Source organism: Malus domestica, chromosome 05, assembly GCF_042453785.1.
Source record: "Malus domestica chromosome 05, GDT2T_hap1".
NCBI lineage: Eukaryota > Viridiplantae > Streptophyta > Magnoliopsida > Rosales > Rosaceae > Malus > Malus domestica.
Window position 1 is genome coordinate 35690476 of NC_091665.1, and position 25381 is coordinate 35715856.

The window sequence follows — 25381 nt, forward strand, 5'->3', positions numbered from 1 at the left end:
AGGGTTTGTGTTTATCAATTTTTTTTTTCTTTTCCTTTCTTTTGTTCTGAAACTAGCATTTGCTACATACTTTGTGTGCATGAACATACTTTTTTAGAAAATGAGAGAGAGAGAAGGTGAGGGTGGGAGGTTTTTGTTTTTGGTTTTTTTTTTTTTTTTAATATTGGAGGTATTTTAACATCGCATGTTGGTAAAGCTTCAATAAAAAACAGTAAAATTTGGACATGTGAAATTACATTTTTTGCCCATCATTTTTTTTGTGTGATAGAAGACAAATTTATCTTTTCACCCTCTTTTGGTTGACAAGAAGATTTTATTAATTAGTAGAGATTAGAAAACTATTTTTGAAAAGATAATTTTCACACTTTTTCTCTTCATCTATACTTTTTGTTTGTTCATGAATTTTGGACAGAATAAAATAAAGAAAAATCAAGGAACAAAAATAAGCTGGAGGGTGCGTTTGGGCAAAATCATTTATGACCTAGCAAGTAGTAAATAAGTAAAAAAATTATTATGCCTTTAGTATTACAATGATATCCCTCCACATTTTAAAGAAAGTCTCATGTTTAAATCTCCAAAACTGTACTTGACATACTGTGTGAAATCGATTAACTTTACTCCCTGAAACTCAAAATTCGTTCTACTAACATTATAATACTTGAACACACAAATAAATACCTGAAATAAGAAAGAATGAAAACCACACGTAAGTAACAACGGGCACAGACTCAAAGCGACATGAACTTGAATGGAGATAGCAGTTAGGGAAGAAAAGAAGGCATTTTAAGGTCCAAAGTATGTTTATTAGACTCTAAAAATCTATCGCCAGGCAGCATATCTGTCGTCAATGACAGGACACTCCTTAGAACTCTTTAACCTCAATTCTGCTACTTATTGCCTGGAGGGGCAAAAAGTATGTGACTGAGGGTGCCACAAAACACTCAATTCTGCATCTTTTTGCCCAAACCTGCACCCACATCAATTACGATAGTGTACTCGAGGTGGATGTGCTCTCCTTTTCATTCTATTATAGCTTTTACACTCCACCTTCACAATAATGGGTAACAAAGGAAAAAAAGACATACTTGATGCATTAGACCACCATTCTTACCAATAGAGTAGCTTCAACTCTTCTAATTGCGATAGGGTGTGAGATCAATGCTGAAACGTTGCCTCCCTTTGCTTACCCTCTAAAAATTAACAACAAAACAGAATATCTAGGTCAATATCCAGCAATAAAATGAAAAACCATACTATTAAGAACGCAAAATCAAAACGAAAAACCATTCTTGTTCTTTAGTTTTTTACTCTCTAGCATTGTGAGAACGCCAGGGAAGGTTTTGGGAGGGAAGACTATACCATATAAAAATAATCCTAAATACCATACTTCTGAATTGTTTTGAAAGTGTTAAAAGAATCTAGCATTCATACAACTGCTAACACTGCATTTCCATGGTTAATGTAACATCCATAAATTCGTCTCTCCAAGTAACCAATATATTATGCATTCTATGTACATGGAGTTCTTAAGGAGTTTTACAACACTTGACACAAAAATGATCATAATGTAAGTGCTCATATTATGGATAGAGCAAGATACTTACAGCAATTGCTATGAGCTCTACCAGCAGTTCCTCCAACTGGCGCAAGGGCTAAAATCATAAACAAGAAGTAATATAAACAGTTTAACTTAATAAAATACTTTTTCGTTAAACAATGTTTATATATTCAAACATCTCAAAACAGGAGAAAATGCACATGAAAACAAGAAAGCATGACTCACCCACTGAGTTGGACCATCAACTGGCGCATTAGAAGGATCATCATGTACCTAAGTAACCAGAGGAAAATCTTAGCAAGCCAAAAGTCTGTATGCAAGTGTGTAGATACATGTGTGTGTGTGTGGGGAGGGGGGGGGGGGTGGTGGTGGTATATGTATAAATGTATTCATAAAGACGACTACCCTGAGAAATTGTTGTATCAGCAGCTTCATGTGGCCATACAATTGACAGCTAAGAAAGATGAATTCATATAGCACAATATCAAATTTGCACGCACATAGTTGCAGATAAATGAGAATGAGAATTTATTCGCACAGCCTAATTAGTAAACTTCAACAAATTTGTTTGAAGTAAATCCCAGAAATAAGAATCATAATCCTAAAAAGGAATGAAACATAAATGCAGGCATCCGAAAGTTACTTTACCTCCATGAAAATTCCATCCACTCCAACAGCAACTGCTGTTCTTGCAATGCATGGTATTAATTCACGAAGACCACCGCTGGCAACACCTCCATCGTCCAACCATAGGAGAAAGTAAAGTTCAGCCATGATATGGGAATCAAATTTTAACAATTAGCAATATCAAATTAAAGTAAGCATATTATAGCTGTTAGTGATAAAACCAGAAGAAATATTTCATCTCCACATGCAATAAGATAAAGGCAGTTCCTAAATTTTGTTGTCACTCAAAAGCAACAATCTAACATGTTCTTCCCAACCACCCAAATTAAGTGATTTTTCACAGGTCATTGCTAATGTCAAGGAGACGTGAAAAGGAAATAATAATATTGGCTACAGATTTAATGAGATATATCATGGAATACAAGTTGTGGCTATTATAACCATGCGTTTCTAAGAGAAGCTGCAGAGCACTCTTAAGTTCTGAAAAACTATATGTAAGACTTTCTCACCTTTCTCCCAGCAGGCTGTTGCAATGCATGTGTGACGTCAGCAACCTGTAGTGAAACACTTGAGTTAGAAAGCCAAGAGTTTTCTGTATTTCAACAGGCAAGACTTCCTACAGAAGTTTCCTAAAGGTACTTCTCCAACCAGAAGCACTTCTGTCTATTTCAACCAAAAACTATAAAAAGTAATTTGGAAAACTGTTTAATTGGAGAAGGAGGAATGGGGGTAGTTGTGTACTTCCAGTACAAAGAAAACGAGATGGAAATTTTATTACAAAATAACAAGAGCACGGAAAAGGAAGAACAGAATGTAAACAGTAGCTTACGACAGGACAATTAGCTTCTCTGATCCACTCCAAATTGCGGGGATCAACAATTAAATCATCTATAAAACAAAGCAGAGATATAGGATAAATCAACTGAGCAGGACCAAATTATAAGAATGCAACATTAATTTTAATCCTTAAAAAATATGGAGAATCGATGCGTGAAAGTTTAAAAACATGTGCAGGACCAAATTATAAGAATGCAACAATAAAATCTTAAACAGTATGAATGGAGAATCAACGCATCAAAGTTTAAAAACATAAAGGGGAAAGGGGGAACATGACGAATTAAGCAATGGCCATGCAGAGAGTGGGGCAAGCACTAGAACATTGATTGAAACCGAAACAGACAGCCTAATTAAAGAGATAACATAGCTGCTTTAAGACTTACTATAGCCAAACATAGTTCCCCTCTCACAAACCATCACATTTGGGTTTCCAGCCAGTCTAACCTTCTCAGCCGAGTTTACCATGACCTGAAAATAATGAACACTTTAACATTAATAACATAAGCACAAGGATACCAAAATAATTTAAATGAGATTAGTTAGTGGAGTTTTAATCAATTAGGTCAGAGAGTGGGGGAGAAATGTAAATCACTCACAGAAGGAGCACAGAACTGGCCCTTCTTAATATTGATAATTTTTCCAGTCTTGGCTGCTGCTACTAGAAGATCTGTCTGTCATCATAGGAAGTCAGACTCACAAATAAGATAAGACTCCCGACTTATGGCATCCTTTAAAAACTTCCATTTCAACTTTGATTTCTTTCTTTAGCAACACATCGTTAAAACTTTGTCATGATGGCTGAGGCACAGGGTTCCATATTAACTTCACCTGGCGGCATAAAAATGCAGGAATCTGAATAATATCTGCAACTCTACCAACTGCTTCACACTAGAAAAAAGAAAAAAGCAAAGGAACAACGTGAGAAACAGTTCATGACCTAAAAGCCAGGTCAAACTTCCCTTGCTGTTTAACATGCAATGGTAAAGAAACAAACTAGGACGTGACGATGTGTTGCGCTGCATCATTATGCATGCAAGTATACATTCAACTGATTCAAGATAGAACATGTAAAGATCTATTGACCAAGTCCAGAATCCAGAAAATTTAGTAATAGAGTAGATTATAACCTATTCCAAAGTCTCTTTTTCTACACATTGTTTCATAGATATATAGTGAAGCCTACCCAAGGTACCCAAATGGTGCACACTTATTCATCAAGAAAACAGCGCATTTTCAAGCAAAATTTGATCTTCTTACTCTTAGTCTTAAGGCATTATCTTTGACACATAAATATTTAAAGCTGAAGTAAACAAGTACACTAAAAACACGATTTAAAAAAATTTCACCTGATGAGAGGAGATAGAATGCTCACCTGGCTAGCTTCATGTACATCTGTAATGATAGGGAGGTCAAATGCTGTTTTGACCTTCTCAAGGATCTGAAATAAAAAGGCGAAATAAGGAGGAATCAGTGATTTTAAGTTGAATGTCTTCTATATTGATAATAATACCGAGTTAATATTATGCAGGAGAAATTCTACTCTACAAAGAATTGACCATGATTTATGTATTCCCTTGTAATATTGCAGCTAAACTGTTAAAAGCTTTAGATGTATCAACACATGTCATCGAAGAACTGAAACAACACGGACTTGCAGTCTCAAACTCCGATGACACTAATAATTTACTTGAACATGTAACAATATCTGGTAAGTTCTCTATACTTTGACCATAGCAACCAAAGTGATTCAAATATAAACTTAGCATGAGAAAAAGATAATGACTTGTGGTCAACCTTTAAGCCTTCCTCCAAGCCAGGACCCCGGAATGATTTTGAGGACGTACGGTTGGCCTTGTCAAAGCTTGACTTGAAAACCAGTGGCAATCCAACTCTACAAGATTGAAAAACAAATTGTCTATCTTACCAGAATCCGGAAAAAAAATACACAAAGATTTAAATCCAATCTTTATCCCATTTCGACAAAATGCATAAATCCCAGAGACAAGGAGCATACTTCGTTGCAACACTCTTGATGTGCTTGGCCATTCGGAAAATGTGCTCCTCAGATTCGATCACATTGGGACCGGCTAGCAAGAAAAATGGTTCTGCTGCCTGCTAGGATTGAAATAAGAGAAAAATTAAAGTACCATCGGAGCATAAACCATCCAAATTTATATACCATTTAACGTAAGAATTTAAAAAATCCCAACAAAATTAAACCTTGAGCTGGTTATATAGCACCACTGACGAATCCATATCTTCCCACTTTAGCTGAAACGATACAACTGCAGCTACACATATCAGGATTCAATTATATCACGTAAATCATAGACTACATTGATAAAAAATTGTTATTTTAATCAAACTAGTAACCCGAAATTTCTAAAAAAAATTGAGAATTCAGAATGTTGATAGTCATTCGAAGATCCGGAGGCAGTCTAAATTTTCCCGCAATTTTCCGGGAAACCAAAAAGAATTTTAAACGAAACGTGAATGCACATTCGGACCAAAATGTAGTTGATTTTCACAGATCTATCAAGGAAAGAAATCTACCTCACTTCGATCGCGAAAACAGAGAGAGAAAGAGAGTTCAGTGAGTGATGGCGTAGAAAGAAGCAGAGGCGATATATTCCTTCACTGAAACCGTCGGCCGTATGAGAGTGTAGGTGCGCGCGCAGCTGTGTATATGTGAGGGCCCAAAAAATTTGAAGGGCCATGTCAGAGAATTGAAGGCCCAAGTCAGAAAATTGTCCGGGAAATTTTTACTTGTAAATTGGTGGGTTTATTTTCATCCTCCTCTTCTTCTTCTTTTTTCTCTGGTTTAATGAGGGCATCGTGAAGAATTTGTAACTTGAGTGATTAAGAGCATATGAATATGTAATGCGTTTTTTTTCCAGAGAGAGTGACTTCTATTGTTAGCTTCAATGTCATACAAACATATGGCTCATTTGAAAGTGTTTTTAAAATGATTGAAAACAACTTTAGTGAAAACTGTAGACATCGAAATTTTGGTAAATAAATGTTGATCGATAAATCAAAGTTTCAATACTCATGTATTACATAAATTTTACACGTAGCATGTAACTCGACGAAAAATTGAAATAAGTCGGAAAAGTCATCAAACATGACACTTGTCAACACCTGGCAGAAATGACTTATTTCATCTGGAATATTATATTCAAAATTAGGCCTTGGAAAATTCTATAAATAGAAGCCAATTTCATTCATTTCATTTCACCAATTCATATTACACCAAAACCTTGAAGCTCTGAAACTCTGAAACTCCGAAGCTCTCAAGCATCCAGGTTCCCGAAGAATCAAGAAAGCCTTCTTCGTTCTTCGTTCTTCCAAAATCAAGCCCCGACGGCCCTTTGGATCAACAAACTCGACAAATCCATACATCCAACCGTTCTTCAAGATCAACTCTACTCTTTTTACACTCTTAAATGCTACCGTAACATTTTAAAGCAATAATGCAGCATCGATCGTAAGAAAAAGTTATCCAGAATATCACAACTGGGCACAATTTTCTCTTTTCGGGTGAGATGTTGAAGAGTGAACTCCTATATAAAGCTTTTACTAGTTAACTAGTTCTACTAGATATTTAAACAATGCATGCAGCTGCATGCAAGATGTCAGCATGGATAACGGAACGTTATATAATATAGAAGAAAACTGAAGACATAAAATATGGACATTATTGAGTTGACTGACAAATATTAATGCACCGCTGCATTGTTGAGATTTTGCCAATGAGTACAACAAATTTCTCGCCTCCTCGATCGTTTTTCTTTATCTGTGAATCACAATTTGATATATATATATATATTACATTAACTCATTAAATTTATAAAACATAAAAAATTTATCATGACACATGTCGAACGGTTATTTTGTCTGGAGAAATGAATGTTTATACGTAAGAAGTCAAGTATTTTTCTAAATGAAAACAACAAAGATACAACACAAAATAGAGTAATAAAGGATGAAATTGAACACTTCGAACTGTCCGTGAAATTATAAACACTTCGACTGGTTCTTGGAATCTCGGTGAAATTGGATCTTTCATTTCGCCCCAGGATCGCTTGGCTATTGAATGTACACTTTTGATGCGTGGTTTCTTGCTATTAGTTCAATGGCGGGTGACTCCAAGATGGATCGGGACTACATTGTAACCTTGATATCCTATATTTGTTGGGAAATTTGGAAAGCCAGGTGTTGTGCGATTTTCAATGGTACCTGCCCTTCTCCTCTCGATACTGCCAGGAGGGCTGCTGAAGCGATTTCTGAGTTTTTATCCATTTCCAAGGTCCTTCATGTCTCCTCCATAAACGGGGATATCCCCGCTGCTCCTCTGGTTCGTTGGCACGCTCCTCCTTTGTCGGTTGTAAAGGTGAACTGTGATGCGGCCTGGTCGAGTGTGTTGCATCGTATGGGTCTTGGGGTGATCATTTGGGATTATCGGGGGTCTCTTTTGGTGGGTGACTCTGGCTCGGGTGTGGCATCTTCTTCCCTGGATGCGGAAGCTCATGCTGCTATCTTTGCCAAGAAGACGGCTTCTGTCAGGTGGTCTTTATTTCCTCTCATTCGTCAAATTTGGAGTCTTCAGCTTTCCTTCTGCCAAGTGGTGCTGGATTCCTTGCCAAGCGAATTTGGCAGCTGATTGGGTTGCCCCACAGAGTTTAAGAGGGATGTGTCCGGAAGTCTGGGTTTCCAGGCCCCCATCCGCTCTTGTGCACATCTTATCCATTGATGGTCTTCCCTGTCCTCCTTAGGGAGGCTAAGGGGCGTTGGGTTCCCTGGTTTTGGCGACTAGAGTTTCTTCTCCAAGTCTTCTTATCCTTTTCTAGGGTCCTTTTGTTGGTCCTTCTTGGGACTAAGCTTCTGTGCCTTCTCTCTTTTGTATGGTCTTGCTGTTTCAATGAAGTTGTTTCTGATCAAAAAAACAAAAACAAAAAAAAAAGAAAAAGGATGAAAATAAACAGGACCTTGGGGATGGGGTTGCCTGCTGAGTCCCGACAACGGTTGGTATTCAAAGTTTACTAACTCAGTACCAAAATATATGGGTGATAAGTTTTTTAACCCTATCACACCTCTCACCTTCACTCTCAATACAATTAGACAAGAAAGAGAGAGATGAAGCAACAAACACTTTGATATATTAAAAGAGTTTCAACTCGATTGCTGAAAATGGGAATGTTTTGAACGGACATGCACCTATCTCTATTATAGAGATTTTACAAGACTAACACATGTAAAACAAATTAAAGGTGTTCAAAAAGTCTTTACATTCTTTAACTTTAGACTTTTGCACACATACACACATACTTTTAGACTTTTACACACATCTTTAAACTTTCATGCACACCTTTAAACTTTTGTACACACATTTAAACTTTCACACACACTCTTAGACTTTTGTACACACACAACTTTCGTGACATCTAGCAGCACACAAACATTGACATCATGTTTTTACTTGAACTTCCAACAACAACTTCAAATAATGCTCACAAATTAATTAACTTTCTAATTATCATCCATATAAATGAATCAAGTGGCAGTTTTGGACTTTAACCCATCCAGCCTAATGTTAGTGCTACATGCACATGCAACCTGTTTGCTTTATAAGTTTTAAAAGGCAACATATGTAAGTTAGGTCAGTTGGTTAAGACAATGTGTCTGCTCTGTCGCACTTAAGTTTAAATTCTCTTTCACGTAAAAAAACAATAGCTTGGAATATCGTCTTATTACCAAAAAAAAAAAGATCCAAAAGGCAAAAACCCAAAAACCTTTCACTATATACTGTTTTCCCACCCTTCTTTCCCTCACCCTTTTCTCATACCTCAAAGTTAAAACCATGTTCATTCTTCAGTTAGGTCAATCTTCCAACATGTTAAAGATTATCACAATCCTAATTATTCTATCTCCCGCTATAGTATTCGGAGACTGAACGTGCGAATCCGAGGACGCAGAACACAACCAAGAAGATGAACTCAGGTATAAATTAGGCTCCATTGCCTCCATTCTTGTTGCTGGTTCTGTGGGGGTGAGTCTGAATTGGCTAGGCAAGAAAATCCCAACACTGATGCCCAAAAATGACATCTTCTTCCTCATCAAGGCCTTCGCTGCAGGCGTCATTCTAGCAATTGGATTCGTTCACATACTCCCAGATGCATTTGACAACTTGACTTCACCCTGCATCAAAGAAAATCCATGGGGGAAGTTCCCTTACACCGGTTTTGTTACCATGTTATCTGCCACTGGAACACTGATGGTCGATTCATTGGCAACCGGGTACTATCAGAGATCGAAAGTAAAGTCCAACCAAGTGACGATTCATGAACTAGAAAGCGGTGACGATGATCATGCAGGTCATGTACATGGTCACACACATTCCACACAGGGCCATGCTCATGGCTCCGAAGAATTGAAATCATCGGAACTAATCAGGCAGCGTGTCATTTCACTAGTAAGAACTGTATCGAAGAAAAACATCTTATTTAAGGATGACAATCTGAAGTTCTTCATTGTTACGTAGATCGTTTTCTGGATTTTAACTTCCATGGTTATCTTGTAGGTGTTGGAGCTGGGGATCCTAGTGCATTCAGTTATAATCGGAATATCATTGGGTGCTTCCCCAAGTCGTGAAACAATAAAGCCTCTCATGGTTGCTTTGTCTTTCCATCAATTCTTTGAAGGCATGGGACTTGGTGGCTGCATCTGCTAAGGTAAAGCCTCAAACAATAAAGCCTCCTAAGGCGCAATTCAAGTCTCGGTCTGCAGCGATCATGGCGACATTTTTCTCCCTCACAACGCCGGTAGGGATTGCAGTAGGTGTCGGAATATCAACCGTTTACAACATGAACAGTCCGACTGCACTCATTTTTGAAGGAACTTCGAATGCTGCCGCAGGGGGGATTTTGATTTACATGGCTCTTGTTGACCTACTAGCAGCAGATTTCATGAACCCTAGAATGCAAGGCAATTTGAAGATTCAGTTAGGAGCATACTCTTCGCTCCTTCTGGGGACTGGTTGTATGTCTCTCTTAGCCAAATGGGCTTGAAATCTGAGCAAAGCTTATAACTTGGCTTCTTCCCCCACCCCAGCGGGAGCGGCGAAGGTCATTCCCCTTTCTGATTTTTTGAACTGATTTCACGGACATGAAACATGTTTGTATTACAATGAATATGAAAACTCGGCCTTTGCTTTGCAAAATCAACGATAAGTATTTCCTTCGTTCTTTGGGAATCAAATGAGAGCACACTGCTCTAAAGCCAAAACCACGAAACATAATATTGTACTCGTGTTGATATCGAATCCAAGCCATACTGTCATCAGGTTTTGATTAAAGAATTCATCAAATCCACCAGAGCTAACTTCGCGTTTGCCATTCGAGGATGTATAATTATAAATGATCAATTCCAAAGAGAATTATAACTGAAGCACAGCAAGAATAGTTCCCGACTGACTGAATCTCCGTAGCACAGATCTTGCGGCAACCCCAGTCCGTGTATATCAAACTGTTCGAAGCTTAATTGCGCCCACTGCATCTTCTGGATTGATGATGCAGTGGGTGCAATTAAGCATCCACTTCCTACCAAAGCTCTTCTCCGCAGGACTCAAACAAAAGGAAACAGTGCCCTATGCAAGGGCTAGGAGGAGGAAGGGAGAGTCTCATGAATTCACACAAAAATTCAAACGGAAAAGAGAAAGAACAAAGAACTTGCTGAAACTTTTTAAGATTATGTACATGTTTCTTTAATTTCAGAGAAAGGTCAAAAATCAACAACTGATACATTTCCATATAACAAATGCATAACCAAATTTCAAATATCCTGTGTGTTTACATTGCTTTCCTTGGCATGAGTATTTTGGGAGGGGCCAGAGATCTTAATTCAGGTGCAGAACTAGGAAAAAGAGTGTTCATCTTGTGCATGAGGATATCGGACCTTGACGGAATCTCATTCAGAAGAAACTGTTGAACAATGGGTTTCTTAAACCACTCCATGACAGCATCTCCCGGTGCCCTCAGCACCACTTTGCTAACCTCGAATGGAGATTCCACCGAGTTCAATATCTGTGCAACCACTATCTTCAAAGTCGGTCCTGTGACCAATTTAATGCGTCTTGGGATGACACCATAATATAACATTCGTTTTCTGAACCTATGGAGAGTATGCACAACTGCTATCAGAGCAGCTCCGACTGATAAGTTCCTGACGTCCAGGGACCAAGCAATTTGCTGATCAAATACTATTGCCTTTGGGAAAAGCTTATTCTCGTAGGCAACTTTCCAAACACACCGGGCTCGATTTATCTGCCCCATAAGAACAAGGTAGTTGAGAAGAACATTAACAAAGTACTTAGCAGGTCCCTCTTCCAACTCATAATCAATACCTTGGAAAAATTCCCTCACAAAAGATAACACTGGTTGTTTCCTCTGTTCTGGGCCCGTGAAGAGTCCACACATAAAAGCATGTGCCTTGTATCTTGTGGCGCCAAGTATTGACATCAAATGCCTCTCATGCTCTTCTTCCTGGCATCTTACGAGATAGGCTAGAATGGATGTGTAAAGTATGAGGTCGACTTTTGCAGCAGAATTCACATACGTTTCTAAGAGAGGCTTTGCTGACTCATACAAACCACTCTTCATACATGACTCGAACAACTGTCTGATTATAAAATTATTTGTTCTAATCCCTGATGAGCCCATGAACCGCAACCACCGCAAGGCTACATCAACAGAACCCTCCTTGATATACACCATCAAAACATCGCTAGCGCTCACATCAACAGAATAACCCATCGTCTTCATCTCAAGCAAAATCTTGGCAGCCACGTCCACAAGCTTCTTATTAGCCAAAAGCATCAAAAGGGATGTGTAAGTACTTAGACCTGGTCTTAAACCTGCATTGGTCATTGAGTTATACAGCTTCATAGCAGAATCTACTTGTCCAGAGGCAGCATGCATTTCCAATAGACACGAATATGTCGAAGGAGTGGGTAAAAATCCAGCCTTCTCCATATCGATAAAGGTAGACATTGCAATATCAAGTTTCCCTGATTTTGCATGGGACTCAACAATCATTGTGTATAACCCAAAGTTAGGCTTAAAGCCCGCTTTCTTCATCTCATCCCAAAGTCTAAGGGCAGCATCTAATTTCCCAGCCTTTACATATGACTCAATCATAGAAACATACATGGGAGCAGATGGCCTGAAACCATAGCCCTGCATTTCCATGTATAACTTCATCGACGTGTCCAACCGCCCAGCTTTTCCCATTGAATCAACAAGCGATGCAAAGACATTAAAGCTGGGTTTAAAGTTCCTCCCTTTCATTTCTTGGAAGAGCTTAAATGCAGCATCAAGGCGGCCTGACTTTGCCAAGTTTGGTACCATCAACTCATAGGTTGATCCATCTAATGAGCAGCTTGCAGCTTGCATGGTCTCATATATCTCAAATGCCTTATAAGGTAAACCCTTATTCAAAAACAGCAATATAAGCGAATTATACGTCTGAGTATCAACTTCGAAACCTGAATCTTGAATCTTCTTAAAGCAACAAAATGCCACCTCCATTTTATCTGCTTTAGCCAAGAACTGAATGACACGGTTATATGCACCCGATGACAAAACCCCACTACTACCAGAATCCTGCACCATTTCATCAAACAATGACTGGATTCCATCAAAGTCCTTGCTTTGGTTTAGGCCATCAAACAACACCACATAACACTCATCACTCGGCAAATACCATGACTGCCTCTTAGCCCATCGAAACAAACTCAAAGCTCCATCACCATCTTTAATAACCTTCAACGCTTGAGTAATGTGAGTCATGTTTGGTACAAATTGGAGTTTGTCCAATTGGGTCTCCAATTCAGGCCCCCATTTCCACCTCTTTACAACCTCAACAATTTTCGCAATGGCAGAGGCATTCAACATTGGCTTTTTCAACCTGCCCACCATTACATGGTCATCGAGCCCTGGCTCAACCGATCTTATACCTTTCCCTGTGTAAATAACACTCCCTGATTCATCCAAATACTCAATCTCGTCAATCCACTCATCACTCTTCTTCCCAGAACAGTACGTTCTGATCAAACCAGGGCCTAAAGAAACCGGCTTTTCAACCAAATTCGTACCTGAAAAACCAGAGCTCCCCACAAAATTGGGTTTTGCCGGTACAGATAATCTACGAGAAATCGAATTGAAACCCGTTATAGAGCTCCATAACCTGATACTTCCTCCATAACTATGGATTTCATTTGCACACAGATTGGGGTACGGTGAACTGGATCTATGAAACGCAGAGCTGACTGTAGGGTTTTTGGTCAGTCTAGAAATACTTACAGGGCAGAGCTTCCTCCTATAAAACATTGAGTTTTGGGTATGCAGAACTATGATTTGGGGATAAAATTAGGGTTTATGGAGGTTGAATGTGTTACCTGAGTGCTGGAAAGATGCCCTCTTTGGAGCGGAGCTTAAACCCTAGCTTTCAATGTGCAGCTGCAGCAGACTGAAGTGTCAATGGGCAGGCAGCGTTGGGGGGTTTACCGTACTGTGCTGCAAATACCCGAAAGAAAGTTCCCATTTTTAATTGCATTTTGCACCCTGTGATTTGGGATAGTTAACAATTTGATCCCCATCTTTTTAAACTGACAAAATCAACCCTGCAGTTGCAGGATATTACATTAGTGCCCTGCTGTTATTTTTTTGGGAGTTTTAATGAAAAGCCCGCTGTACTGTTCACTTTAACAAAAAATTACATTTTTACCCTAAAAAGTCAAACCTGATACTATTCACTTTACCCTTTATTTTGTCATTATCATTCAAACTCAAAGTTTTCAAGCAATTTTCATTAGTTTTTCTTATTTTTTTTCAACAAACGATATATCTACATTGGGGGTGAGCTTCTCACAATGAGCTAGCAATAATGTGGTTCAAATTCGTCTTTGATAAGAATCGAACATAAGATCTCTTACTTACAAGTAAAAAAAAAATATCACTAAACTGTGGTACTAAATGACACCCTCTTGGTATTAAATTGTAGTTATTATCCTTTGATCTAGAAATGGGTGAAATGGTTTTACTTGCATCAAAGTTCGATTTATGTGGCGTGGCAGCGTGGGTCATTTTCATCACTTTATATATTTTGATAATTTGAGTTTTTAGATGATAAAAGTTCTGATTTATTCTCTTTAATGCAGATGTAACTTCTCATAATGTAAATGAGTTTAATGAGTGTCACGTTACAAAATAGCAGTTTATTTAACAGTTAAATGGACCAGAATTTACAATAGTGTAACACTTTGTAACTTTAAGAGTGGTCATTGCCAATTTTTAAAAGATTGAGATCAAACCGTTGGTAACTCTATGAAATGAGCAAAATACGTATAAAAACTGTATATATGTAATAAACTAAATTAATTTAAAAGAATAATTCATCTGAAAAATACATAAAAATATGTTTGTAATCCCATTGCCTTAAAAAATTACGGCCATAATTACATATTTTATCTCTTTGCTCACGCTCATCATTTTGGAAATAAGTAAATATTTGATTTATAAATATCACCACAACAAGACTCCTGTCTTCTGCAATTTGATGGCACGTAAGAGTCTACTAATAAGCCTTGATACGAAAAACTTCAGCCAAAAAACGAATACGCTCTTAATAATTTGAGCTACAAGTTAAGCATCGATTAGTTACGCTTTTAGATTTGGTACGAGGACGGAAGCAAAGCAGGCTAAAAAGAACATGGAGAGGAGTTTGCTTGTAAAATCTCAGGAGTCTGACGAGGCTGCCTTTTGGTTCATGTTCTCGATCTACGAGTTCCCTTTTCCATGTTTAAGGAATAAGACATTGCCTAGATTAGTTTCTTAATTTGTCAGGAGAGGATTAGAGCACTAACCACCCTTCAATATTATATAGAGATCAAAGAGATTAAGTATATTAGTCCTTGGTGGGGACTGGGGGCAAGGTGTTGAGAATAACCCATTGAAGCAATTTGTGTTAAAGGCATTTTATGTTCCAGAATCAAACCTGCAAAATGTACTTTTAACCAAATATGTACAAACTATCTGAACAAAGCAAATCCGAGCCGGTATGCAAACAGAACAAAATTGATTGTAATAAGCATTCTTTTGATGCAAAGTGATATTGGGGCCGGGGATTGACCGCAAGAGCTCGAATGCAGAGTAAACGCTTTTAATCGCTTAAGCTACGAAACCTCATACTGTATAACAAACATTCTTAGACATTAAACAACCAGTTCTTCATTTGAATAATGCATATCCACCTTGTACCTTGTACCTTAGTATGGTTTTCCCCACTGAGAGAGAGAGAGAGAGAGAGAGAGAGAGAGAGAGAGAGAGAGAGAGCTTTGAGTAGAAAAGAAGCAACAGAAAAGGGCCGAAAAAACCACACTTTTGATTTTTTTCCAAGATCAAGCAAAGCATATATTCCAGTTTTTCTGCTTGCAAAAAAATAATATTAGCGAGGAGGCAAAAGGCAGATGTTGTACACGCAGAATAGTTCACATTCCTACAAAATACACCTTCTCTTAGAGCCCTTTTTTGTAACCCCTCAATGACACATATCCAAGCAAAGTGACTGAAAGTTGGACTGCTAGAGAATCAATCTTCATAGCCACTTGGCTCCCATTGCCCCTTCTTTTGGACAATTCTAGGGAGCTCCAAGCGTGCTTCATCTGCCCGTTCTTTATATATGTAAAACCTCCTTCTCTTCATCCCTTCCTGCTTCCCGTCTTCGAGTTTTCTGGGAGTTGGAGCAAAAGGAGAAGACACGAAGAAGAAGCAGCAGATTCGACTGGAGTTTCAGGTTCCGTTGCAAGTCATGGAAACGACTAGAAATCACACAAGATTTTTCATTCCTTTTCTCTATCTGACTCTAGTTGCAACTGTTTCCTTCACTCAATGTGGTAAGTCTCTCTTCCTTCAATGATTTATATACTAAACCTCGCTTTCAGAGAAGCATGGATGTATCATCTACCTCTTGCCATATCTCTCGTCACGTGACCAGATCGAGTAATGAAAGATACAGCAAGAGGCGATGAATTTTAAGTTCGTTGACAAGTCTATATGTTTTGGCAGAGGCAATCAGATCAATAAGATTTTTAAAAGGCACTCTTCCAGGTCCAACAAAGCACAGCAACTTGTTTCTTAGTGCTGCAAACAAATTGAACTTGATCAACCGCATTAACTTTCCATTGGAGGGATCAAAGGACATCCAACCCTACGGTGTGGATTCACCATTCACATTGCCACCTTACGATTCATTACCTCCAATTTCCTTGCCTGAAAACACACCTCCATACTATACAACTCCGCCCAATACCCCAGAAACTCCCCCTACAACTGTCCCAACACCTTTTGTGTTATCACCACCAAGTATCCTTCCTATCCAAATCCCACCTCCAAGCCCAACAAGCATTCTCCCAGGCCCACCAGAATCCATCTCCACCCCTAATCTGCCCGGTACTGTCCCGAGCCCGACGGGGTTTGTACCTACTCCCACTATCTACATCCCAAGCCCACCTTACTTCGAGCCCAGCCCGCCTAGTCTTGTTCCAAACCCGCCTTCTTTTGGGTTTCAACCAAGCCCGCCTGTTTTCCTACCTCCCATTGTGTTCCCTCCGCCCACTATGCTGCCGAGTCCAAGACGAGGCCCGACAGCGCCTTTGTGGTGCGTGGCAAAGCCGTCTGTGCCCGACCCCATCATTCAAGAAGCTATGAATTATGCTTGTGGGTCGGGAGCGGATTGCGCTTCCATCCAGCCCAATGGGCCGTGTTTCAATCCAGATTCATTGTTGGCCCATGCCTCCTACGCCTTCAATAGTTACTGGCAAAGGACTAGGGTTGCTGGTGGCACTTGTTCATTTGGAGGAACTGCCATACTAGTTACTATTGATCCAAGTAAGAGAGTACATATTTCAGGAACTTCACTAACACTAAATTCTTGTTTTCATAAACTGATTTGTTAATGAACTGCCATACTAGTTACTATTGATCCAAGTAAGAGAGTACATATTTCAGGAACTTCACTAACACTAAATTCTTGTTTTCATAAACTGATTCGTTATTTTGGTAATGTCTTCACAGGTTACGATGGATGTCGGTTTGACTATTATTGAGATCAAAAGAGACTCGATTGCAATCGTCATTTCTTTCATTTTCTTTTCTTTTCAACTGAACGAAAGGTACAAAATTTCGGTACATGTAACCCTAATCGAAACAGAAATTTTGTAATTAAAATGTAGATTACTTATCGTTCAGTTATGAATTATAGATTTCAATAAATTTTTTATGTTACATATTGTAGTGTTTTATCTTTTGTGCACACTTTGTTAGGTTCAAGGGCAATGACTCGACAGAACATATCATGATAAATTTGCTTTTGCTAAATTGCCCTTCGCTTAAATTAGAGGCTCACTTTTATGCCTTTGATTTGTCAACCATTAAAGTTGGAATAATAAAACAAATAAACTTTACGAAATAGTAATAAAAAAGAAAAGGTTCAACGAATAATATTTGATAAGGTGAAACCAAAACACGTGAAATAAGATAAAGTCGGTTTAGTGGCGTATTTAAGAATCATATCTCATAAGTTCTTAATGCATGGTTAAAAACTTTTTTTAAGACAAAAACAGTTTTATCAATGATGAATTTATTCGAGCATTCATGCTTGTTGATATTTGAGTATAACTTATTTTTATTTTTTGATTAGACATTTCATTGAACACGGGGTGATCATTGTTGGTATTTAGACGATAGGGGTGGGTTCAAAAAACTGAAAACCGAAAACCAAACCGGACCGAGCCCGAAAAAAACCGAACCGAAAAAAAAACCGAACCGAAACTGTCAAACCGAACCGAACCGAATCTGGTCAGTTCGGTTTCGATTTTTGAGGTTCGGAAACCGAACTGAACCGAACCGAACCGATATATATATTTAATTATTTTTTTCAATATTATAAATAGTTTAGTCATACAATCATAACAAAACAAAACCTGTTGCCAAGTTGGTTTCAGGGTAAATTTTCAAGTTGCAGCACAAGTGTTCGAACCCTCATGCCTCCAACATTTCAGAAAAGTTTTTTAATTTTTTTGAGAAATCAACAACACCCTTTTAAATCAACAACACCGTGAGCTTCTTCTTACCGTTTCGAGCCCCAAAAATCAAACGCCCTTCCTTGCGCCGTGAGCTTCTTCTTGCCGTTTCGAGCCCCAAAAATCAAACGCCGCGGCAAACAGGCGCTGAAAAATGGATGGGGGGAGTTCCGGCGCTGCTTCCGACGCTGCAATCCAAACCCTATGAACCAGAGGATGGTGCTTCGGCGACCTCGAACAAGTGAAGGCGATGGAGTCCCCGCCAGATGGGTCTCAGCAGACCTCACAAGGTCAGCAATGGAGTCCCCGCCATATGGGTTTCTCTCTTCTGCATTGCCAGCTTCTTCCTTGGTGTTCTTGTTGTCAACAGGTTCTCTCTCTCTCTCTCTCTAAGATCTTGTGCTGAGGTGGTTCTCACAGCTTCTAGATTTGCTTCTCAGTCTAATGGGGATTGTAAATTTTCATTCTTTTAATGTTGTTTGCTGCAAATGAGCTTTCTTTTTTTCGACCATTTTGCTGCTTTTTGCAAATGATGCTCTGGTTTCTGGATTCAAGTTCTATTGGCACCATTGTTTGAAATTTAGGATGTTTGCTATCTATTTGGTAATTTTGAATTGTACTTACGTTTCCAATTGGACTAATGGATGCTAAATCTTGGTCGTAATTTAAAGTTACATGAATTGGCGTAAATTGCAAAGTAAGACACGATTAGGTATGGAAATGGGGACCAATGAAAGTTTCAGCAACACCAATGAGTATATAAGAGTCTTTATTTGCAAGAAACTATCTCAAGCAGTCAAACCCAACATGTAATGTCGTTGTAACCCTTCATTAACATAGCATAAGCCTAGAGTTGATTGGAAATGATGAAGCCACACATTTTCTGGTATGATAACAAGCTATTATCCCTCTGTAAATTATCTCATGTATGCAGGATGGCGCAGCTGTAACCGGTCTTGGTACTCCACGAGAACTTGGATCAAGAGACCTTTCCAACTTTCTGTCGTCTTTGAGTCACACCTCAGTACAACATAAACCTGATGTTTATGCCCAAACAAATATCTATGACGAGCATCAGCGGTCACAATGGGCATGGTGTGTGTGTGTGTGTTGTGTTGTGTTGAATAACCGAAAAAGGATGACTCTGAAGTGACTTTGAATGTAAACATTCATATTTTCATTTTTTTTTAAATTTTTGGAGGAAGAAAAAAAAAAACCGAAACCGAAAGGATGACTCTGAAGTACTTGCACCTCCTTCTGATGGTAAACTTTATAACCAAAAGGATGATGGACTTCCCATTGACATTAAATTACCTGTTAAGCACATCTTGATGGGTCTATCTTATGTTTATGCACTTCTATTTGCATTCTTGATGGGTCTATCTTATGTTGGGGTTGTTTTGCATTTGTTGGAGAAAAAAAAAAAAAAACCGAAAAAAACCGAAACCGAACCGAAAAAAAAACCCAACCGAAAAAAACCGAAAAAAATTTGAGCCGAACCGAACCGAAATTTCGATTTTGGCAAAAAACCGAACCGATTAAAACTGAACCTAGCCCTATTAGACGATCTGAATAAAATGATAAAGATTGAAAATCAAAGAAACAAACAGAGTGCATAGAGCTTTGGAAACAGAGGGCTGATGCTTTTTATAAAAACAGAGATTTGATCTTTTCATTCAGATATTTCTGATATATATGGCTCAATACATAAGCCGACTGAAATAATTGGGTCGACTGATAAAAGCAACCGTCAACCCTTTTACACAAAATTGAATCTACTGAACAACATTACAGATTACATAAAATGACATCAGAAATTAGACAGCATACAGAAGCAAATGATTAACTTTAACATCATTATCTTGCTTGTCTAGTAATTATCAATACGGCTAGGTGTCATGCACCCGCCCACACCCAGCCTATAAATTTGGACGTTTCCCTCCATATTTACCCACCTCACTCGCTAGTCGCAAAAACCCTGAACCTGCCGCCTTCCTCCCCCTCCATCGTAACCACCGCAATGTCCGCCTCAATCTTCGAAGACGGCTTCTCCTCCGAGCGCCTCTTCAACCAGGGCTACTCCTACACCTACGATGACGTCATCTTCCTCCCTCACTATATCGACTTCCCCACCGACTCCGTCCATCTAGCCTCCAACCTCAGCCGCCGCGTCCCTCTCTCGATCCCCTGCGTCTCGTCCCCTATGGACACCGTCACGGAGTCCCACATGGCCATCTCCATGGCCGCACTCGGCGGCATCGGCATCATCCACTCCAATTCGACGTCGTCCGAGCAAGCGCACATGGTCCGGTCCGTCAAGTCCCGCCGTGTCCCGCTTCTTTCCAATCCCGTATTCAAATCCCCAAGCGATCGAATCCAATCCGACGACGTTTTCGACGCTGCCAATCCCTACGTCCTGGTTACCGAGAGTGGTAGCCCCAGTTCGAAGCTTTTGGGGTACGTGGCTGGTAAGGATTGGGTGAAGCTGGGGGACAAGGAGGTGAAGATATACGATTACATGGTGAACTGTACGGACTTCACGGTGCCGTGGAGTTACGATTTGGGGGCGATTGGGGAGTACATGGAGCAGAAAAAGCGAGATGTGTTGGCAACTGTGAAGGACAACGAGGTTGTGGATGTGGTGGCGAAGGAGGAGGTGGAGAGGATTAAAGGGTACCCCAAATTGGGGGTTGGGACGGTGGGGCCCGACGGGACATGGCGTGTTGGGGCGGCGATCGGGACTAGGGAGTCGGATAAGGAGAGATTGGAGGAGTTGGTGAAGGCAGGGATTGATGTAGTGGTGTTGGATAGCTCTCAGGGGAACTCCATTTATCAGATTGAGATGATAAAGTATGTGAAGAAAATGTACTCGAATTTGGATGTAGTTGGCGGGAATGTGGTGACGGTGAGTCAGGCGCAGAATTTGATTCAGGCGGGTGTTGATGGGTTGAGGGTTGGAATGGGATCTGGCTCAATTTGTACCACTCAAGAGGTCTGCGCCGTCGGCCGCGGACAGGTATAAAGATGCCTTCTTTTTGTTTACTTGTTTGTTTTTGTGATTGATGCTTTAGGTTGCGTTATCATTGGTGGTGGCTAATTGAGGCTTATTAGAATGTGGGAGTGTTGAAAGTTATGATATTTGTAGTAATTGGTTAAATTACTACAAATTTTTAGTGGATGATAAATGTTTGAGTAAGGATTTGTTAAATCAATGACATTGTGCCTACTGAACAATCGTTGTTTTGATGGGTGCTTTACTCTCTTGTTATTAGATACTTGGAAACATAGAACTTCGAAAACAAAGGTTTTTACCTTACCTTCTGGTAGTGGTATCAACAACCGTGTAGTTGATTAACACGGTGTAATTTGTATTAATACATTTTGAATACTTTGTTTGACAATTTGTTCTTTGTAAGGGTTGCTGATAGCTACACCATTTTACAAAGTTGTTTTGATTTTGGTGATATGTATCAGGCAACTGCAGTTTACAAGGTGGCATCTATCGCTTCACAAAGTGGTGTGCCTGTGATTGCTGATGGTGGCATTACCAATTCTGGACACATTGTGAAGGCTTTAGTCCTTGGGGCTTCTACTGTCATGATGGGAAGCTTCTTAGCTGGAAGCACTGAGGCTCCTGGGGCTTTTCTGTATCAGGTATGTCTGGGATTTACTCATGTTTTTATTGCCAGAACAGATATACTGCTTGTACCATTAGTTATAAAATTTACTTTCACACTTCTTCTCTCTTGTATGAGTGTTTACTTCAATACGTCTTTTCAGTTCTTTGATGACTATTTGAGCAGCTTAAGGAGTTTATTAGGCAGATTTACGAATACTGAATCACAGCTGTGGTGGTAAAGGAACTTTCCTAGAAGATGTGTGTCTCTAAGTTTGTTAGACAAATTATTTCTCATCCTTTTTTGGACTGCATCAATATTGTTCGACAGATCAGTTTTACTAAATTGATGTATTATGGTTTGCCATCAATATTTTACATCTTTAGGTATGCCATTCGTATGTTTGCATGGACTCTCTCCCTGATGATCTGAACTTAATAAGTTTGAAGCCTACATACAGTCAGGGGTTTTGGACTCCTTCAGATTAGCTCAAGTGGTGAGAGTAAGTGGCAAAATTGGTCAGGACTAGGCTAGGTAAGGGTCCGGTTCCCTGAAACTGTGATTGGATTTTTCATGGATCATATCCAAGCTAAACTTACTGGGTACTGTATTGAGCAGAGTATTTCATGTCTGTGTGTGTTTTTTTTTAATGGTGGTTATCTTATTACGAAATTGATTAAATTTTCTTAATTTTGAACTAAAAGCAAAAGTTGTATACATATTAGAATGGTATTTCTTTGTCATTGTTGATTATCTTTCAGCATGCTTAACCTGTATTAAGGAAACAGTGTGATATAAGTGATTTCATGTTTTCTATTAGAATGGTTGCCGAGTCAAAAAATATCGAGGCATGGGATCTCTTGAAGCAATGACAAAAGGGAGTGATCAGAGGTACTTGGGGGATACAGCTAAGCTGAAAATTGCACAGGGGGTGGTTGGGGCAGTCGCAGACAAAGGATCTGTTTTGAAGTTCATACCATACACAATGCAAGCTGTAAAGCAAGGTTTCCAAGATCTTGGTGCTTCTTCACTGCAGTCTGCTCATGACCTCTTAAAATCAAGCATTTTAAGGCTTGAGGTAAGTAGACCATTTTGCATACGTTGTTGTGTTATTCATGTCATCATTATTAAGGATGTCATTTTAGTTGTATGCCGTAAATGAGAATTGATGTTGTAGCCAATGCTTCTTTCGATAACTTACTCTTTCATAGTCCGTTCCATTATCTGTTGTATTCTGGTTCGTCACTCTCAAGTTAAACTCCCGAAACAAGTGGGGAAGAAATCTATTAATCTAGAGTGTTATTGGGTATCAGTGTATCACTCATATACAGACACTTATTTACTTATAGAGAAGAAGCCTGTAACCTCTCAGGGTCTTCCATCTCCCCACTTCTTAAATAGTTTTCCAGCCCCATCTATCACCTCAAGGAAAAGCTCACTCCATGATTACCTTGTTATTGCTTATGGGACCTGAGATATTATGACGGTCATATCAAGAACTCATATGGTTTCTCAATCAGTTGACAATATATTTTTCTATTTATGCAGGTAAGAACAGGAGCAGCGCAAGTAGAAGGTGGAGTTCATGGTCTGGTTTCATACGAGAAGAAATCGTTTTGATGGTTATATCTTTTCAGCTTTTCTGATTCCTACTAGTGACTGCTGTCTCGGGGGATTGGGAACTCTTCCTTGTTCCATTCTGCAACCGATATCTCCAATTTAGCATGAGTAACAAGGATCGAGCCTGCCAAACTGCTAGCGGGTTTTGCAAAAATTTTGCTGAGCGGCGAAAGTTTTGGTCTCAGACGGTTCTCTGGTTTTTTGTTGGTTGCCATGAGAGCTTCCATATCTGCCTGCATTTGGTTGACTCTGCACTTTAAGTGTGGGACACATGACTAGCTAGAATTTGTCTGAGTTTTGTTTGTTACTAATTTAATGATCAACGAAACTAAACAACTTTCCATTAGGAGTGTATTATGAATAATGCAGTTTCAATTGTTTACCACATGGTTTGTTTTTTGTTCTCTTATTTTTTAATATAGATTTGCACCTTTACCTGTTGTACTTTTATGCGCAAACGGAAGCGAATTATAACAAAGTACCAAATATCAACGTCGTAGGTGAAAGTTAAAACAAACAATCTCAAACTAACACAAGAGATTTACGTGGTTCGGCGTAAAGCCTACTCCACGGGCGAAGCACGGTGAGGAATTTCACTAAACAAACGGAGATTACAAAAAAGTGTTTAAACTCTCACAACCCAAATCTCACAAATTACAAACCCTAAACCAAACGAGTAGAGAACCCAAACCTAACGGAGAAGATTCTCCCAAATTGCTCTCTAACTCACAAATTGACTCTCACCAAATTGTCACACGAATGAGCCACACAAAATACACTAACCCTAAGGTCCTATTTATAGTGCATAGGACTTAGGTTACAATAGGAATCCTAATAGGAAATAAATCCAAAACCTAATCAAATAGGTAATTAACAAAATCTCTCCACCAAGGAAACTAACTAAGAAGTCAAAACCAAACCCAAATAGGATACCAAAACCAAATAGGTAACACAAACCTAATTTATTGCATCATCCTAATTTTGAGCCAAAAAACCCAACAATCTCCACCTTGGCGAGAAATTAGCAAACTTCCAAATTTGGGATACCAAAATACAAACGCAAACGTGCACCAAATTCTTTCAAAACTGATCTCCACCTAGACTCAAAAAATCCAAAAGTCTTCAAACTTGAAATTTCCTCCAACGCCTTCTCCAACAAATTCCATTATGGAAACTAACAAATACGAAACAAAATCCAAGCAAAAGCTTGAACATACGAACAAAAAGTGCGAATTGCACTCCACCCAAAGAGCTTGAGTACCAAGCTCCACCTCTTCACATAACCTTTTGAGGAGTTCAGAACAACGATCTTCTGCAATGTTTGCATCAACACTAGCAAAAGACTTATCAAACAACTTCTTTTTGCCCTTGAGTTTAGGACAATCTACTTTCCAATGACCATCCTTATAACAATAGCTACAAGTGTTCTTTCCAAGTTTGCTCCTTTCCTTATTCCTTCCTTAAACTACCAAAGCTCCATCTTGTGTGTCAGACACTTTATTCTTCAGCTCTTTAGAATTCAAAGCGACTTTAACATCTTCCAAACTAAGACTTTCTCTACCAAATAGCATGGTATCGACAAAATGTTCATACGAAGGAGATAAAGAACACAACAAAGTTATCGCATAATCCTCATCACTAATTTGGTTGTCCACACTTTTCAAATCCATCATAAGTTTATTGAATTCATCAACATGCTTATGAATTGGCGTACCTTTATCCATACGAAGAGTATGCAAACTTTTCTTCAAATACAACCATTTAGCAAGGGATTTGGTCATATACAAGCTCTCCAATTTTATCCACAACTCCGGTGCAGATTTGATGCTACCAACTTCACGCAAGACTTCATTCGATAAAGTCAGCAGGATTGCTCCAAGTGCCCGTTCCATAACGTCTTCTTTTTCTTCATCAGTCCACGAATCCGGCAAAGCCTTCACACCTTTTAGCGTTTTCAAAAGCCCTTGTTGAACTAACAAAGCACGC

The 25381-nt window shown here is 39.1% G+C and overlaps 4 protein-coding genes, 1 long non-coding RNA gene and 1 pseudogene across 11 annotated transcripts in view; 4 read left to right on the top strand and 2 right to left on the bottom strand.

Annotated features, from left to right (window-relative positions):
• Positions 1-459: 459 nt before the first annotated feature.
• On the bottom strand, positions 460-5668 carry LOC103419802 (2-dehydro-3-deoxyphosphooctonate aldolase). Of its 5 annotated transcripts, XR_011581540.1 has the most exons (16): positions 5576-5668; positions 5243-5313; positions 5037-5134; positions 4817-4913; positions 4395-4460; positions 3851-3910; positions 3619-3693; positions 3406-3490; positions 3015-3073; positions 2695-2739; positions 2207-2305; positions 1964-2012; positions 1784-1831; positions 1605-1652; positions 1112-1190; positions 460-678 (listed from the first exon to the last, which is right to left on the bottom strand). XR_011581540.1 is itself a non-coding variant. In XM_029102860.2 (15 exons), exons 2-14 carry the CDS (start codon positions 5276-5278, stop codon positions 1134-1136), a joined length of 873 nt encoding a protein of 290 aa, XP_028958693.1. In that variant the 5' UTR covers positions 5279-5307; positions 5576-5668; the 3' UTR covers positions 460-678; positions 1112-1133. The 5 variants fall into 5 exon arrangements, 4 of the variants coding, with proteins under 4 accessions (XP_028958693.1, XP_028958692.1, XP_070678754.1 ...); XM_029102860.2 differs by lacking the exon at positions 1964-2012 and having other exon boundaries at positions 5243-5307; XM_029102859.2 differs by lacking the exon at positions 1964-2012.
• Positions 5669-8694: 3026 nt separating this feature from the next.
• On the top strand, positions 8695-10262 carry LOC103435366 (zinc transporter 1-like; annotated as a pseudogene).
• A 487-nt stretch (positions 10263-10749) lies between these two features.
• On the bottom strand, positions 10750-13591 carry LOC103435365 (pentatricopeptide repeat-containing protein At1g79490, mitochondrial-like). The gene has a single exon (XM_008373753.4). It carries the CDS (start codon positions 13405-13407, stop codon positions 10870-10872), a length of 2538 nt encoding a protein of 845 aa, XP_008371975.2. The 5' UTR covers positions 13408-13591; the 3' UTR covers positions 10750-10869.
• A 1874-nt stretch (positions 13592-15465) lies between these two features.
• On the top strand, positions 15466-17361 carry LOC103412443 (extensin-like). Its single transcript, XM_008350999.4, has 3 exons — positions 15466-15971; positions 16144-16965; positions 17152-17361. Exons 1-3 carry the CDS (start codon positions 15887-15889, stop codon positions 17181-17183), a joined length of 939 nt encoding a protein of 312 aa, XP_008349221.1. The 5' UTR covers positions 15466-15886; the 3' UTR covers positions 17184-17361.
• An 843-nt stretch (positions 17362-18204) lies between these two features.
• LOC108173396 (uncharacterized) lies at positions 18205-19527 on the top strand. Its single transcript, XR_001790022.3, has 2 exons — positions 18205-18528; positions 19093-19527. It is a non-coding gene; the product is annotated as an uncharacterized lncRNA (long non-coding RNA).
• A 519-nt stretch (positions 19528-20046) lies between these two features.
• LOC103435364 (inosine-5'-monophosphate dehydrogenase 2-like) overlaps positions 20047-25381 on the top strand; it is a 45810-nt gene continuing 40475 nt past the window's right edge. Inside the window, exons 1-5 of one of the 3 annotated variants that reach the window (XR_011580700.1) lie at positions 20067-21174; positions 21633-21812; positions 22162-22309; positions 22596-22853; positions 23324-23780. Coding sequence is in view for 2 of the 3 variants with exons in the window: in XM_029102867.2 (XP_028958700.1) it covers positions 20179-21174; positions 21633-21812; positions 22596-22853; positions 23324-23395 (1506 nt within the window). In the remaining variant the exon portion in view is untranslated. Of the gene's footprint in view, positions 21175-21632; positions 21813-22161; positions 22310-22595; positions 22854-23323; positions 23781-25381 lie in introns of those variants that run through there. The other 2 variants (XM_029102867.2, XM_029102868.2) reach the window with 2 other exon arrangements.

Coding starts and splice junctions, on each gene's coding strand:
- LOC103419802 (XM_029102860.2), bottom strand. CDS start 5,278: ATGGATTCGTCAGTGGTGCTATATAACCAGCTCAAG. Junction 4,914..5,036: donor ATCAAGAGTGTTGCAACGAA/GTATGCTCCTTG, acceptor TCAATCTTGTAG/AGTTGGATTGCCACTGGTTT. Junction 3,491..3,618: donor GCCAGTTCTGTGCTCCTTCT/GTGAGTGATTTA, acceptor CATTATTTTCAG/GTCATGGTAAACTCGGCTGA.
- LOC103435365 (XM_008373753.4), bottom strand. CDS start 13,407: ATGTTTTATAGGAGGAAGCTCTGCCCTGTAAGTATTTCTAGACTGACC.
- LOC103412443 (XM_008350999.4), top strand. CDS start 15,887: ATGGAAACGACTAGAAATCACACAAGATTTTTCATTCCTTTTCTCTAT. Junction 15,972..16,143: donor TGTTTCCTTCACTCAATGTG/GTAAGTCTCTCT, acceptor ATGTTTTGGCAG/AGGCAATCAGATCAATAAGA. Junction 16,966..17,151: donor ACTAGTTACTATTGATCCAA/GTAAGAGAGTAC, acceptor ATGTCTTCACAG/GTTACGATGGATGTCGGTTT.